At 39.1% G+C, this 16021-nt stretch overlaps 2 protein-coding genes across 2 annotated transcripts in view; one reads left to right on the plus strand and one right to left on the minus strand.

Annotated features, from left to right (window-relative positions):
- Positions 1-955, plus strand: part of MYBPC2 (myosin binding protein C2) — a 40158-nt gene extending 39203 nt beyond the window's left edge. The window contains exon 28 of the mRNA XM_032235950.1: positions 755-955. Coding sequence (XP_032091841.1) covers positions 755-955 — 201 coding nt within the window. The remainder of the gene's footprint in view (positions 1-754) is intronic.
- Positions 956-9167: 8212 nt separating this feature from the next.
- FAM71E1 (family with sequence similarity 71 member E1) lies at positions 9168-14597 on the minus strand. The gene is made up of 3 exons (XM_032235951.1): positions 14514-14597; positions 9872-10050; positions 9168-9402 (listed from the first exon to the last, which is right to left on the minus strand). The coding sequence occupies exons 1-3, from the start codon at positions 14595-14597 to the stop codon at positions 9168-9170; spliced, it is 498 nt and encodes a 165-aa protein (XP_032091842.1).
- Between the last annotated feature and the right edge of the window lie 1424 nt (positions 14598-16021).

Here is a 16021-nt window from a genome sequence, read left to right on the forward strand (position 1 = left end):
TGAGAGAACCCATAATGACTTTCTCTCCAGCCTGTTTGCCATGAATGTATTTTGCTGATCTAATGTGTAATTCCGTTGGCTATAGATGCCTGAGAAAAAGAACAAAGAATTAATGAAGAAAAGGGAAGGAAGAAGGATAAGGAGTAGGTAGAAGGAAACAGCTAGAAATGAAAGAGTTTCTGTGAAACTTTAGTAAAGGGGGCCCTGCTGCATTGGATCAAAGGCTTATACTCTTTAAGTATTCTTCTCAAACTGACCAGTCAAATGCTTCCAGGAAGGTCACTTCAAAATGGTATCAGGAAATGCCACTATCTGTCATCATTCATAAATGCATAACGATCATGTGTTAACTGGTATCTGTAGACTTATTCTTCGTGAATTTGTCCAATCTAATTTTAATGAGCAGCACCACATAATTGTGGCAATAGATTCCTTAAAATTCAATATACATTATTTCTTCTGCCCTGGCTCTTCTTTTGATGTATTGTCATGTATTGTCTCCTATTAAATTATAATATGAATGATTCTGGGTTTGAGTACTAGAAGGACAGCTAAAATGCAGCTTTAAGAACTTTGCTAGAATGCACAACATATCAAAACCTTTGATTTGACTTTTATACAGTCTTCAAATCAAAATAGTTTTTGTTCTGAAATTTTATGATGCAATGTATGGCCCTGGGTTAAAATAGAGTGTGATGGTGAAGATATTTGATTTGGATTGTTTTCTATTTTATCCCACTTGATTGCATTCCAGCCCAAGATAATCTGGATGAAGAACAAAATGGATCTCAGTGGGGACCCCAAATTTCTGCAGAAAAACAACCAAGGAGTGTTGACCCTCAATATCCGTAAACCAAGTCCTTTTGACAGCGCCATCTACTCCTGCAAGGCCATCAATGAACTTGGCGAGAGCATAGTAGAGTGCAGGCTGGATGTTAAAGGTGATTTGGAATGAAAATGACATGGTCTGAAAATGCATCAATGACACTTATAAAAGACACAAAGCAGCGGCTGCAGCTAAGCCTCTAACTTTTCCCAATGTTGGCTCACATATTAACCAGAGGTGGTATTCAGCACGTTCTGACCAGTTCTGGAGAACCAGTAGTGGAAATTTTGAGTAGTTCAGAAAATCGGTAAATACCACCTCTGACTGGCTCTGCCCCCATCTATTCTCTGCCTCCCGAGCCAAAGCTGATCAGGAGGAATTGGGGATTTTGCAGAAACCCTCCCCTGGAGTGGGGTGGGAATGGAGATTTTACAGTATCCTTCCCCTGCCATGCCCACCAAGTCATGCCAATAGAACCGATAGTAAAAAAATAATAATCCCACCATTGTTATTAACCATTCTCTAGAATTGCCATCCTTTGCTAACTCATTTTTATTGAGCATGTCACTCTTCTTATCACATTTCTGGATTTTGTAATTGCTTCCTGGCATTTCTTTGTACTTGCTTTTTTTAAATGTTTTTTTAACAAGAAAAAGCTTTTGCTGCACTAACCCCAGCTTTGTTCAGCATGAACAAGTAGAGCATTATTACATCTTTTACAGATGATTGGACCATTAATTAAGGCAGTCTTGACTGCTGCTTCTGTGGCTTTTGCTTCCCATTCAAGCCTTATGGGCATTAGTCATGGATAGACTTTTGAAGCAATTTCTTTGCTTGTATGTGTGTGTGTGTTAATTACAGGTTTACTTTCTCTTCTCGTTTTTCTTTTATAGCAAAGTAGCTCTTTAACCAAAAAGGAAAGGAAATAAATAATGCAAGGAAATACATTATAGCCAGCTCTTGCTGCTAAGCGCAGAACAGAAGCTGATTAATAATTCATTACTAAAACTTCAGACATGCTCACGGAGAGAATTACCCCAGTACAGACTTGAATCTTTAGATAATGAAAAATCTTTTTCCTCGTATTCTCCCTTGTGCACTTTTTTATGTCTTTTAAAAGGAGCCTCTGGGAACACAATGCACCACAGATAGGGACAAGGAGTCAACAACTTGGGCAGGATCTACATTACTACCCCTTGCTTTTGTGAGGCATGATGGCTGCATTGCTTCTGAAGGCATGCTTTGTCCAAGAAGATAAGTGACTGATAGAAGAATGCAATGCTTCCTGGTTTGGTTATTGGCTATACCTCATAACTGTGAGAGAACAAAGAGACATTTTAAGCAATCAATAGCACACCAATTGTAGATTCCAATTGCTGTCATACTCTTAGTTCTAGTCCTGTTTTCAACTTGTAAACATGTAAAGAGTTGATCATTTGTTGTTGTTGTTTTGTGCTCCTGCACATTTGATACAGTTAGGAAAAAAGAGATAAATCCCTTTTTTCTTACCTGTCTATTGAGGGAAGCAAAAATCAGGGATATCTCTACCTCCCTTTTGGTTCCTTGTTTAGGCAATTTCACAATGGGACTCTGTTCAGATTGAATCTAGCCAATTGTACAGTGCTTCCCCCGCTCCCAAAACTGATTAAAATTCTTGAGATTCTGCTTATGCTGCACAAGTAGCAGGTATGTTTGTATCCTAAAAATGAAACACTGAAGCCGGCAAAGGTGGTAAAGGCGGCAAGATCTGTTGTAAAAGGAATTGGACAAAATGGACTTCTGAAGGAAAACATCATCATTTATGTCACACATTGTGCCCATGTAAATCCACATCCTATTATTTTAAAACTAAACCGTATAATTTAAAACCCCAGCCACAAAGATGGTGCCTTCTTCAGCTCAATTGAGGCTTCAGAAAGCAAGAGCATTCATATTTAAGCTGTCTACCACTCTGCTATCTTCTCCATTGGCAGTGATTCCCAATGCTTAAAAGTACTTTTGTGCTTTCTCCCATAGATTGAAAGCACATTCAGCATGATGTTATCTGTACACTTGCAAACCTAAAACGTAAAGACAATTTATTCAACCAATCGCCATTTCACCAAAACTTAATTAATAGCCAAGTACAGAATTTCAAAGTGGTCATTTTCTGTTGTTGTGAGACATTTGTTAACTGGATTTTGTCCAATTTTGTCCAATTTTACAACCTTCCTTGCCATAGTTGTTAAGTGAACCACTCAGTTGATAATTAATAACTTGGTTGTTAAGTGAATCTCACTTCCCCATTGACTTTGTCAGGTTACAAATGATGATCACATAATCTTGGGACACAGCAACAGTTATAAGTATGAACCAGAGGTGTGTTCCTACCAGTTTGGACCATTTGGCTGAATAGGTAGTAACTCGGCCACCTACGCCTCTGAACCGGTTCTATCAGCGGTGCCTATGGTGGCACCATCTTGTTTTTTGCTTCTGCGCATGAGTGGAGAAGCAATTTTTTCACTACTGCGCATGCACTCACGCATGCAAAGCACGCGTGTACCCGAAGCACATCCCTGAGCGAACCGGCAGTAAAAGAATCTGCAACCCACCCCTGGTATGAACCATTGCCAAGCATCTGAATTTTTTTTAAAACAATTTTTATTTGTTTTTAAACAAAGACAAACAAACATAAAAATAAAAATAAACCCATCTTCCATTACAAATTGTAGAAAGTGTGTCAGTTGGTTACAGTATTTCTATAGATCTCTTCCATAGTCACTACCTGCTTTTCATATCGAAATGCATATTTTAAATTCACCTATCTTCTGTATATCACAATTATTATATCTCAACCTTAATTTGACTATAATTGTTTTTATGTTCTTTTACATATAATATTCAAAATCTAGAATAGGATTATATAATAACATTCCATTAAATCATCCTACAATCATCCAATCACAATACATCTTTATAACATATTCTAGATAAAGCTTTTAAACCTCCTCTCATAATCTCCATTTATTGTTTATATAAAATTTCATATTATCAAACTGATATATCTATATGTATTGTTATCATTATTAATCATTATTTACCTATAGCTATTGTAGCTTCATTTTATACACAAACGTAGTAAACTAAGTTTAGCTTAATTTTTATTATACATTTACATTGCATCAACCTGTATCCCTCCAGCAATAGTACTATCTTATATATCTTGCCATTTGCAGCATTAATGTTCTAGTTACATTCTTAATAAATCTTATATAAACCTCCTTGGCAACATGCTGTTCCTTTTGTATCTCATAAAAGCTTGAAGCCCAATATCTGCTATTTCCATCAGCTTATCTTTGGTTATCACTAGTGCTTCTATCAAGATTTCTCTCCTTATCTCCGTCAATTTTTCTCTCTTTTTTTCTTCTGTGCTTTGAAGTCTGGGGTAGAGTTTCAATCCATCCATCTCCCCTTTCCATATTCCGCTCTTGCCATTACCAACCACGCTCACTTTGTTGTCAGTATCCACAGTTTTCTTATCTCTTTGCTCATTTTTTCCTTCCATCTTTTGAACTCTGTCCTCTACTTTCTTCATTTGATAAACATCCTTAGTTTCTCTATCAGATTTTTCTGTTTTGTATTCCATATTCTCCAAATTCTTATCAATTCTCTCTGTCACAACTAATAGATTTTGAATTTCAAACATAATCATTTGCAATGTTAGTTTTTTTTTCCTGCTGTTCAAGGCTATTTAATAAACTTCAAACAGGTTCATTTATTATCTTTCAAGTCAAAATGTTGTTTTCTCTCCAAAAGCTAGTGATAGAACTTCCAAAAGGCACCTGTATAAGCAACTTGGGCACTTTCTACTATCACTGTCAGTAAACAAGCTGAAAGAAACTTGAATCTCAAGTGACCAAAGAGAAAGAAGAAAAAACAATGTATCCAGCCTCCAGCCTCTAAGTTGCAGCGTAACTGCTTTTCCTCCTGTTTTTACAACCCTCTTTAATCTTTCTTATTTCCTTCTTTATATTCCAAGCTTAAGAAAGAAAGAAAAAACCCTTAAATGGAGATAAAAAAACCATCAAATCAATCAAATCAAGCATTATAAAAAAAGAATTCTAATCCATAGGTGTAAGCAAAAGTGAAAAAAGAAGAAAAAATTAATCCATTTAATTTAGTTTAAAAAATACGGATCCCCGGCAAAAATTCCATCTGTGAAAAAAAAAAGAAATTAGAAACTGGATAACACACTGAGTTCAATGCGGATCAATCTCACCGCCTACAGTCTTTTGTCTTTAATCTTAATTTTTTTTCTTGGGTAGTCTCTTCCTCTAATAATAAAATTTCCTCACCAATTTGACACACTTTCTCTTTCCACTTTCTTCCAGTTCCAGAGCTGTCCCAACTACAGCAGCTTCATTAGCTGCATTTCTGTCGCTGGAAAAAAAGGCTATTCCTGAATCTTTCAGGGACTTTGCGATGTCCCTGAGATCAGCAGGAGATGCCCTTCTCAATCACCGTCTTAGCGGGATGGTTTAGGTCCAAATGGACCATCCAGTGGCAGGAATTCGACTGCGATCTTGGACCACCAAGATTGCACGTCGTTCTGTCGCGATGTCAGCTTTCTTCTCCCCAAGCAGCTGAATTTTGACCACATAATAATGGGGGTGTTTCAAGTGTCATAACTGAAAAATAGTCATGTCACATTTTTCAGTGCCATAGTAACTTTGAACGGTCACTAAATGAATTGTTGTAAGTCAAGGAGTACCTGTAGTTTTCTCATTCCGTTTTCAATGTTTATGAGTTAAACAAACCTTCTTCTCTCCTTTTATAAGAAACAGGAGCGGCTAGATTATTGGCCTGCTGTCCTCACTTGTTTGTGCATTTGTTCCTATGTATTTGTGTTCATTTGTCTGGCAGTTTACATTCCTTCTAAAAGGCTGCTAATGGGTGGCTGCAAAAAGGATTGATTTTTGAAATTACAGTATTAGCAAATGCACTGAGAAGCCCAAAAGGCCTACTGTTTCCCTTGTGCCAGATAAAGTGTGTCTTTTTAACCCCAACAGTGCCTAAGTGTTATGTAGTAATGAACCAAGTGAGAATTCCATGCTGGTATGGCACCTCTGAAAGGTGTGGCATTCAGACTATCTGGGAAATTTAATACAAAAAACGAATTGAAAATAAATGGAAACCAATGCCTCCAAACGCAAGAGGAGCTTGCTAGAGCAAAAGTTGCATCTGCTGCTAAAATGAGAAAGGGAAGAAGAAAAACGGCAGATGGCAGCAGCTGACTTATTCTGTGTTCAGAAACTGAGCAGGGTTAAGCCTCCATAATACTTTTAAGGGAGACCTTTCAAAGCAATAGACTCTTAGAAAGTTGAAAGAAAATCCAGAGGTTGTAACTAGCAAACTATTTCTATATTACAGGCAAGAAAACTACACAGATTTAAATTACAACAAGCTAAATACTGATTGAATGTTAAAAGCTAAATACTGACTGAATGTTTCCAAGAGGACAGTTGGATACTAAAACAGATCACTCAGAGAACTAGTTTTCTTTGACTAGCTGAGTTCAAGTAGAAGATATTTTTTTATTTATTTAGTCAAGCATATATTAGATAACATATATAAGTATAAACATGTTTTTGAATACATGATATAGATACGAATAAAAAGGAATATTAGGACAAGGACGGCAGGCTTATGCATGCCCCTTACAGACCTCTTAGGAATGGGATCAGGTTGACAGCACACAGTCTAATGTTAAAGTTTTGGGGGTTTGGGAAAGAAACCACAGAATAGATAGCTATTAGTAAATAAATAATAAATAAAATAGTAAAAATATTTTATATTAGTGATATAGAATAAATAAAATTAATTAGTAAATAAATAATAAACAACTATTAGTCTTAGATGCTTTCGTGTACATTTCTGAAAGGCTGGATTTGATATTCTTATTGGGGACTTTCTAACTCTGATTCTATGGACATGTTCCTCTGTCACTCATGAACCAAGTTAAATTTCAGGCAGACTTTATTTCCAAACAGTAACAGTGAGATTCTAGGCACTTGCAATTTATCAGCATTAATTTGTAGTTAACATCATGCAATCAATGGAAGATGGTACACAACCAGCCATAGAGGTAGGGGAAGTCCTCAAGCCACAGAGGTAGGGGAAGTCCTCAGGATGTGGAATTTGTTGTTCAAATAAGTGAAAAAGGGAAAAAGCTTTATGTGCCTTTTCATGAAACTAACACAAAACTCCTAAGCTCATTAATTCTTGTTTTTTTTTCTTCCTTTCTTTCCTTCCCAACAGCACCTCAGTAACCTTGTTGATACAATTGTCAATTCAGGCAAATGGTGAGTAACATGAATATATATATTTCAATATATCTAAAGAGGGAATAAGTCAAGGCTTGGAATCTAGAGGACAACAAAGCATTGGTGCATTCCACTAGAAAGGACAGTGACTTGGGTGTGTTAGAAAATGGCTTGATGTTTAGGAGTACATCTTTTTTAAAAGGGTGGTGCTTACATAAGTTTTACACAACGAACTTAGGCAAATTCTTACTCAGGTGAGCTATGTGAATCCTAAAAACTGTTTAAGATCTGGTGAGCCAAAAAATCTGGATGAGTCTCTAACATCAGTCCATTCCCCACACTCAAGTTTAGAGCATCTTCTGTATCATCCAACCATTTCTGAGGTAAAATAAAGCCTGAATCCATTACTGTTATTGTAGCACAAAGTTTGATGACTCCAGATGATTCTGTAGATCTGTTTGGACTCCTGCAGAAGAACTCTGTCATACCTGAATTATCTGGGATCACTGAAATATTGTAAAGACTGGGGAGCATTGAAGGGGGCCTTGAGGGGGGAGTCAAATGACCCATTTACTCCCAATTTCCACAAACAGTGATTCTTGCTCTGCTTTTTCCTCAGCATGTAGTCATCTCATTTTTGCTGCAGTGTCCTTTCCTGTCTTGTGCAGAGGCTGGGCAGAAGTGCATCAAGACCAGTCTCTCTTCTTTCACCACCAACCTTATTACAGAAGCCACACATATCATATTTGGAGCAGAATTACAACAATCCGGCTAATCTTCTCCTAATCTGTCTGTTTGTTCAGTCAGTTCCTGTGTCAATAAAGTGAATTGATTGACTAATCTGGATCCCTCTTCCTGTTGGAAAGATCAGCCACATGTAAGATGGGGTGGAAGACAGTGGAGAAAGATATGTTCTTGTTTAGAGATGGCAGGTCTGAGCAGATGTCTTACAATTATTCAGCTATGTACAAAGCAGTTTTGTCCATTTATTTATTGATGGGGTAAGTGGGTGGGGGAAATTTGCAGTAACTTCATGTGGGGAGGGCAGTATCCAACACTAGTGAGCTTGTGCTGGGAGGAGAACCTTACTTTGTATTACTGTGTATGAGTATAGGGGATAAAGAAATCCTTGGTTCCCCTGAGCAGCGTCATCTTCTTCTTCTCCTTCTTCCTTACCAGGAAAAAATGCTCCTTTTCCTTCTGTTGCAAAAAGAAAGAAAGATAGGGACAGACAGGAAAAGGCACAGAGGAAGATGACCCCAAAAAACAGTCATCCACAATATCAAAATGATCCCAAATGTTCTTAGCATTTTTCTAGCGTAACTCAATTGCCTAGTAGTTTCAGAAACTGCTTCGCCAACTGCTTTTTCCAGCAGGCCTTGGGCTCTCATTGCTTCTCCAATAAGGCTTTCGCTGTTTCTCTAGTTCTGACTATCAGGGCCTGAACCTCTATCTGAATCCCAAGAATCAGTCCCTTTCACGGAGATCTGGGCAACTGGAGGAATGAAGTGCAGTGATGGCTAACCTTTTGGTCTTTGCATGCTAAAAGCGTGTGACAGCATATGCATGCGCCCACACGTATAATGCAATGTGTGCATGCCCCCCCCCGCATTCACATGCAACCACCCTGTGTGCCCTCCGCCCCCGTGCATGTACGTGTGACCACTCCATGCTCCCTCACCCCTGCGCTCCTCCACCCCCTCCCATTTTTGGCTTTCAGATTTGTGCAGGAGGCTTTCCAGGCCCAAAATGGGGCGCGGTGAGCCTGCAAGGCCCCAAAATGCAATGCAAGAAACACTCATACATGCCTCCCACCTCTGCGCATGCCCGTGCACATCTCCCACATGCTTCCCAACCCCTGCACATGTGTGGCAGAGACCCGAAGAGCAGTTGGCCAGAGGGAGTGCATGCGCATGCATTGTGGAGCTGGGCTGCCGTGCCTACAGAGGACTTTGTGTGCCACCTGTGGCACACCTGCCATAGGTTTGCCATCACAGCTATAGTGGGAACAGGGGCTGGAGAAAGGAGCAGAGGCTCACCTAAATATGTTTACGATGATGCAGTGCAGTCTCCTTTTCATAAGTAAGGGGGGCATCACAGCGGTAAAAGCGCAAGCGGTATAGTAGCCGTACCCAGTGCCCAAAGACCTCATCCTGCTTGAGGGGGTGTGTTAGAAGCTGCAGATAAAAAGTGCGGCCATTAGCCAGGCGGACTTTGAGCTGGAACCGTGACTCATCATGAATATAGAGACGGACAAACTTCAAGGGAAGAAGCCTGGAGAAGGAGGAGATGGAAGATGTACATGAATGGGAGGAAAGTGGAGAGAGAACGCCGTATCTGTCCATGGGAGGATTTAAAAAAAAATCAAGATGCTGACTCCAACAGCAGAATCAAAGCTGCCATCTTGGACTTTTTGAATAATCCCTCTCCTCAACACTCCTGTTTAAAACCAGAGAAACAAACATTTCAATTCAGCCTCTAGGTGATGTGATCAGGGTTGATCTCCAAAATGGCGTGTAGCATGTAGCGATAGAGTAAATGAACCAGGGCAAAATGTAATTTAATGTTAAATATTGTTTAAAAACTAAAGTGAGGTAATATAAGGGCTCCCCATACATTTCATTATGCCCCCCCCTTCTATCACATTAAAATTTAGCATCTGGATGCATTTCTTGAAGTGAACCACAGACAAGGCCTTGGGAGTATATCACTGTACGATGGTGGTGCGGTGAAAGGCACTCACGCAAACAGCTGCAGCTCCTCATCTGGGAAAGGCAGTGCCTCAGGACACTGACATTCACACCGTTCTGTTAGGCATGGAACTGGCCGTGCCAGCAGCATAAGATCAGGCATCTCTAGATGTGGGCTACTGGCAGCGATGCCCATAGTAACTCTGGTGGCAATATCTCCTGCCTTGGTAACCTGGAAGGGAAAATTCATTTTGAGGGTTCTTTGCACTTTTACACTATTACAAGAGAAATGGTCCTCACATAACAACTATTAAGCTAAAATCAAAATATTGATAATAGTCTATGGCTCTGTACAAACCCAATTGGAATACATTAATAAACAATAAGCCGAATTAACTACAGGCCAGAAATCTGTACAAAACAAGATAGAGTTAGAAAAAGGGCATCTCTTTATCAAAGTCACTGGAAATTTGCCAAGTTTTAGTAAATTCAAAGGTTCTCCTTGCACATATGTGCTAGTCGTTCCTGACTTTAGGGGGTGGTGCTCATCTCCATTTCAAAGCCGAAGAGCCAGTGCTGTCTAAAATTCGCCAAGTTTTAAAGACTCTTAAATAAAGATTAAGTCAGGGATAGAGATATTCTGCTCTTCCAGATATTGTAGAACTATAACTCCCAGTGTTGCTTTTCATTGGCTTCGCTTCGTACAATTATTTCAAGATGTAGATGAGCAATGTCTGGACAACTGAAGGTTTTCAAGCAATGAAAGCAAGCAATGGTAATTTTAGGAATGAACTGAATTCATCTACTGAGGATTTATGACATGGTCATCCAAGGCAATGGTAACCATTGTTTTCTTATTGTTGTCAAAACTTGTCCATAAATTCAGCAGAAGCCAAGCTTGGCTCAGCATCTTTATTCAATAGAAATTCTCAAACATTTTTCTTCACAGATCACATGTAAATTGGTGATAGGTGCAGAAAGATAATTTTGGTTCTAAAAATCAGTGGTAGTCTTGCCTATCCAATGCAAAAGATATGCTTGTTTAGAAACAGGTATAAATTTTGTCAGATTTAGCTTTGGATCAGGTTTAGTATTTATTCTGATTAGGCTAAGTACATCAATCAATTACATTAATATCCCACATTTTTGCAAGGAGACTTGGATGGTATAGAAAAAACAATATCCATACAGTAACAATTCTAACATTGAAAAAAAAACTGGCTTCAAGTCATTCAATGAATTCCCTGAACATTCTGATCCCACATTTAACCGATAGAACCAATGGGCTTCTTCTCAGTTTCTGTATGCTTCTTACATATAATTGGTGGACCATGAGTTTCAGAATTTTTGATGTAGACTGGGTATCTCAAACTTGCCTCCCACAGTCCATATGCAGCTCTCCATCACATTTTACTGATACATAAAGCAGGAGAGAATATTAAGACAGCAGATGCTCTTTGCCAGGTGCTATAGATTCTTCCTGCTTAAGAAGAAAGCATGACTTGGCTGAGAGATAGCTACATTCCTAGTCCTGTTACAGCTCAGGCCAAGCTGGCCATTGATGGTAATGAGTTGCGGTAGGATAGTTGCAGGGATCTCTACTTGCTTACTGTCAACTGTCTTTGAACTCCCTGCTGATAGCCTGTGCCCACCCCAGCCAATAAAGTGAAGGATGGGCCAGTGGTTTTCTAAGGATCTGTTTGGATCTGCAGCAGGTGGGGCATTTGAGGAAAGGAAAACAGAGAAAGGAAACATAATGGTGGAGATGCCTCAGTACAAACCTTGGAAATCAGTGGTGGGATTCAATTTTTTTTTACTACCGGTTCTGTGGGCGTCACTTGGTGGGTGTGGAGTGGCTTGGTCGGCATGGCAGGGGAAAAATCCCAATGCAAAATCCCCATTCCCTCCTGATCAGCTGGGACTTGGGAGGCAGAGAAAAGATGGCAGCTGGGGCAGTCAGAGGTGGTATTTACCAGTTCTCTGAACTACTCACAAATTCCGTTACCGGTTCTCCAGAACTGGTCAGAACTTGCTGAATACCACTTCTGTTGGAAACCTAATTGGAAAGGGTAGGTATTTATGTGACAGAATAAGGATGCACTCTTGTTGAGGCCCTTGCCAGCCACTTTGCCATGAGGGATTGAGGCAAAAAAAAAAAGAGTGCTTCATTCACGTCAAAGCTCTCCTTGCTCAGAAGTTGCCCTCAGATGGAAGGGTCTCAAGTCTTTTCCCTTCCTAGCACCTGTTAAGTCTTTTCATCCCATTTGAGATGACAGCCTCACAATGTAGGTGAAGCTTAAAGCAATACACCTAAATATTTTATTATTTGCAAAATAGAAATAATGTTCCGGCATACTTGTCTTCTGAGGAGAAAAATTCTACTAAGTTATAGATAACTTATGCTAATTAGCATAAAGGTTTTGCTAATTGTTAAGCAACCATCTCTAAAACAAACACTGGTGTGTGCTGGTTAATGAAAAAGGCTGCCAAACAAGTGATAAAAGTAAAATGAGGTATACTGTTTCGCAGTACAGTTTTTTTATTTTATAAATTTATATTTAATGACATGATCCCCCACCCCCCAATCTTGCTATAGACTTGTATTTGAAATACAATAGGACTTCAGGGCTATGAGCCTTGGGCTAAAGAACACTCTCTTGAAATGATTCAGACCTGAGATTCCTGTTATAAATTATGTCAGGGGAAAAATCCATTCCAAATATTCAAAGAAATAGAAGGATGAAGAGGAGACAGATACAGTATATGCCACAACTTCCTTCATAACTGTCTTACGTTGATGAAAGTTCAAAGACTGCCTGCAGCAGAACAGGTTATATAAGGCTGACTTAGGAGAAAAATCACAATTCTCACTGCACAGAGGAGAGACATTTTAGGGACAGCAGGAAATAATGTACACTAATGCTGAACTTCCCACAGTGAAACCTCCTGCAACCTGGTGCCCTGTAGATCTGTTGTACTGCAACGCCCATTATCCCGAGTAACATATTCACTGACTTAAGATGCTACTGAGCTGTTCACATATATTTCAGTAAAATCGAATTTAAAAATAAAGCTTGGGGCATAATTGAAGTATAATCAGTTAAAATGATTTTATTCTTATGCTTTATTTATTTTTTCTTAATTAGATATCTCAAGTATTTTTTTTATCCCTGGAGACATATTAATGGCATATAAAAATGGCTTTGCTTATAATTCTATATGCTGTATCAGATTCCAGATTGACTCAGCATTTGATTTGCTTCTTTAGTTTAAAAAAAAAAAGATTAGTCAGTAGAAACTGGTAGTAAGGATCCCTGTCTTTTCTCTAGGTGGGTAAGAAAAAGACAGCCTTCTCTAACATGTTTCTCCCCAGGTGGGTTAGGATCAAGTTAAGTTAATTCCAGGAAAAAAATTAGATTACGAATCTCTGACAAGACTTCTAACTTCCAAATGCAATCAGACAGAATAGACAACTGACAACATAAGGTTAATGTGCTGACCTAGAAACCAGAGTCCGTGAGTTTTAGTCTCATCTTAGGCAAGAAAGCTGACTAGGTGACTTCAGCAAATCACCTTCTCAGCTCAACCCACCTCAGAGGTTTGTTGTTGTGGGAAAAATAAGAAGAATAATATAAATAAATAAATAGTGGCATGGTGAAGGCATTTACACACATGAAGCAGAACAACTAAATGAGGTGCCCCTGCTTTTTTTTTTTTTTTAAATGAAAACAGAAAAATAGATACCATCCTAGAAAAAAATACCTTCCCACTGATTTTTTTACAGTTGGAGTGCCTTTTCAAAAATAGTACAGGCTACTAATTATGTTCAGCGAATGCAATGATACTCCTCCCCCAAACAAATTAGATATAGCTTACCACTCAAAAACACCGTTTTAGCTTTATATCTGGCAATATAAGCCTAACACATTGATTTTTGTTTTGCCTATCTGACTTAAGGAAAGTTAGAACTTGCTGCTTTTTGGTGGAGTTTCAAAATCTTCAGCCTCAGCTAATGCAAGACTGCTAGGGGGCTAGGTTGACTGGCTGGAAATGATTAATTTATTCCATTCTTAAGTTTCTCAAAGAATGTTATGGCCAATATAGAAAGTAAAATAAAATAGTTATAACAATAAAATAACATTGCAGAGATGCACATATCTAACATGCCTGTGAAAAAGAAGTCATAGATCGTCTTACAATCACAATTTCCATGGCTAAGCAAGATGGTTGTTAAATGAATCGTGCCTGATGTTATAACTTTTGCCACAATTGTTAAGCAAGCATCGTTGTTAAGCAAATACAGCTTCTCCTATTGGTTTTGCTTGCCGAAAGCTGGCTGAGGTCACAAATGACAATCACATGATCCCAGGATGCTGTGATTGTTGCAATTACATGCCAGTTACCAAGCACCAGAATTTTGATCATATATCCATGGGAATGCTGCCATGGCTGTAAGTCACTTTTTTCAGTACGGTACATAAGTTGAAGGGTTGAATGGATGTAAATGAAGGTAGCCTATACATGGTGCTGAAAAGAGTATGAAGAGGGCACCAAGTAAACAATCTCAAGGATACCAGTATCCACAGAAAAGATTGCACTTGTCCTTATTCATTCCTCAAGAGCATCGGAGGAGGCTTTAGGGTTCGATTTTCAGAAGGGGGATATTTTCCTAATTTCCTTCCCACTCTGCTTCACCTGTAAAAAATTGCTTTCATACAGATAACAATCTTTCAGTGCTCCATATTCCCCGCTGTCCAGGCATCTTCTCAGGTCTCCCATCTCAAAATGTAGATATCCAGAAGACACAGAAGGATCTGGACTACAGTGATGGAGGCCCTGTGGGGAGGACACAAAGAGGAAATTTAAGGGAAAGATCTGGAAGGTTTTACCACAATATAAAGTTAAAACTTTGGATTCTTGTTAAACTGAAATTGAAGACTTTCAACCAATCTCCAATATCTCAACATAATCACCCACTTTTGTGATGATGTATTATACTATTGGAAGGCAAAGGTTTCCGGTCCGTTCCCAGCCAGGAGTCACTGCCAACAGTAAAAGAAAGTTTCATGAAGACAGCTGCATGGAAGTTGTAAGTTTTTTGTTGAAGAAAGAAAGAACGGGAAGGATGAGACACAGCTCCCTCGTTCCTGGGTCTGCAGCAGTCCATATAGTTTGGTTTTCCCTTTTATACAGTTTTCTTGCTTCAGGCTATTGTGTAAATTTGGATTTTATAAAGTTCTTTTATTCCAGATGATTGCTCTGATCTTGATTCTCTTGTCTTTGGATTTCCTTCCTCCGTTGTCTTGTCCTTGGGCTAATTCTCTCATAAGACACAAGGAAGGTGTTTTCCTGTTTGGGCACTTATACAAAGGTGTCTGCTCTATGTAAATAGTCATGAAGTTTGTGTTATCTTGGAATTGGATTTTGTGTTTTTGTTATTCTGACTGGTCATTGCTAGATTCGGGGTTTTCCCCAACTTCTTAATCCTATTATCTCATGTTTCCTTTGTGACTGAGTGTCACCTTTTCCTGGCTACATGTGTGGCTTTCTCTGGCTATGGCTCCTGGCTGCCTGTTTATTAATTTTTCAGTACATGCCTTCTGGGTTATTTCTGCTACCTTACTGCAAAACCAAAGAGCAGCTGCCACCATTGCTTAGAAAGAAAAATGGGATAGGTATGTTGGAAGAAATGTCCTTCTGGGTTCAGCTCCAAGTGGAGGAAAAGACACTGGAGACATGGAGGCTGCTTGGAAAGATGGGTTATTGGTGGACAGGACCCACATGGCTTGAGTCCTGAACAGAAAAGGTAATCACATGGTTTAATGTTGGGTGAGGAAGAAAGAGAAGGAAGGGCTGAAAGTTCCTGGCTTTATACCCTCTGTTCAGCTCCACCTCTGTTTCCTGTTCCTGTGTAAGAAATGTATTCTGATTGGTGGTCAGACTCCCATGGGGCCAAATTTGAGTTTTCAGATGCCATGTGGTGAGTTTCTATGGAAGGCTAATATTATCATGCCTTAATCCCATCACCCTGGAGCTGAAGGGGAGAACTCTTTATTATGTATGTGCCATTAAGGAAATTGGGGGCTATTAAGTCTGTTTTCTGCCTAAAAAATGTTTCTCCATTTCTAACCCAGAGAAATGTAATATTCTGTCTTTTCAATATTTCCTAGTGTTGGAAGAAATGTCCTTCTGGGTTCGGCTCC

Source organism: Thamnophis elegans, chromosome Z (genome assembly GCF_009769535.1).
Source record: "Thamnophis elegans isolate rThaEle1 chromosome Z, rThaEle1.pri, whole genome shotgun sequence".
NCBI classification, from domain to species: domain Eukaryota; kingdom Metazoa; phylum Chordata; class Lepidosauria; order Squamata; family Colubridae; genus Thamnophis; species Thamnophis elegans.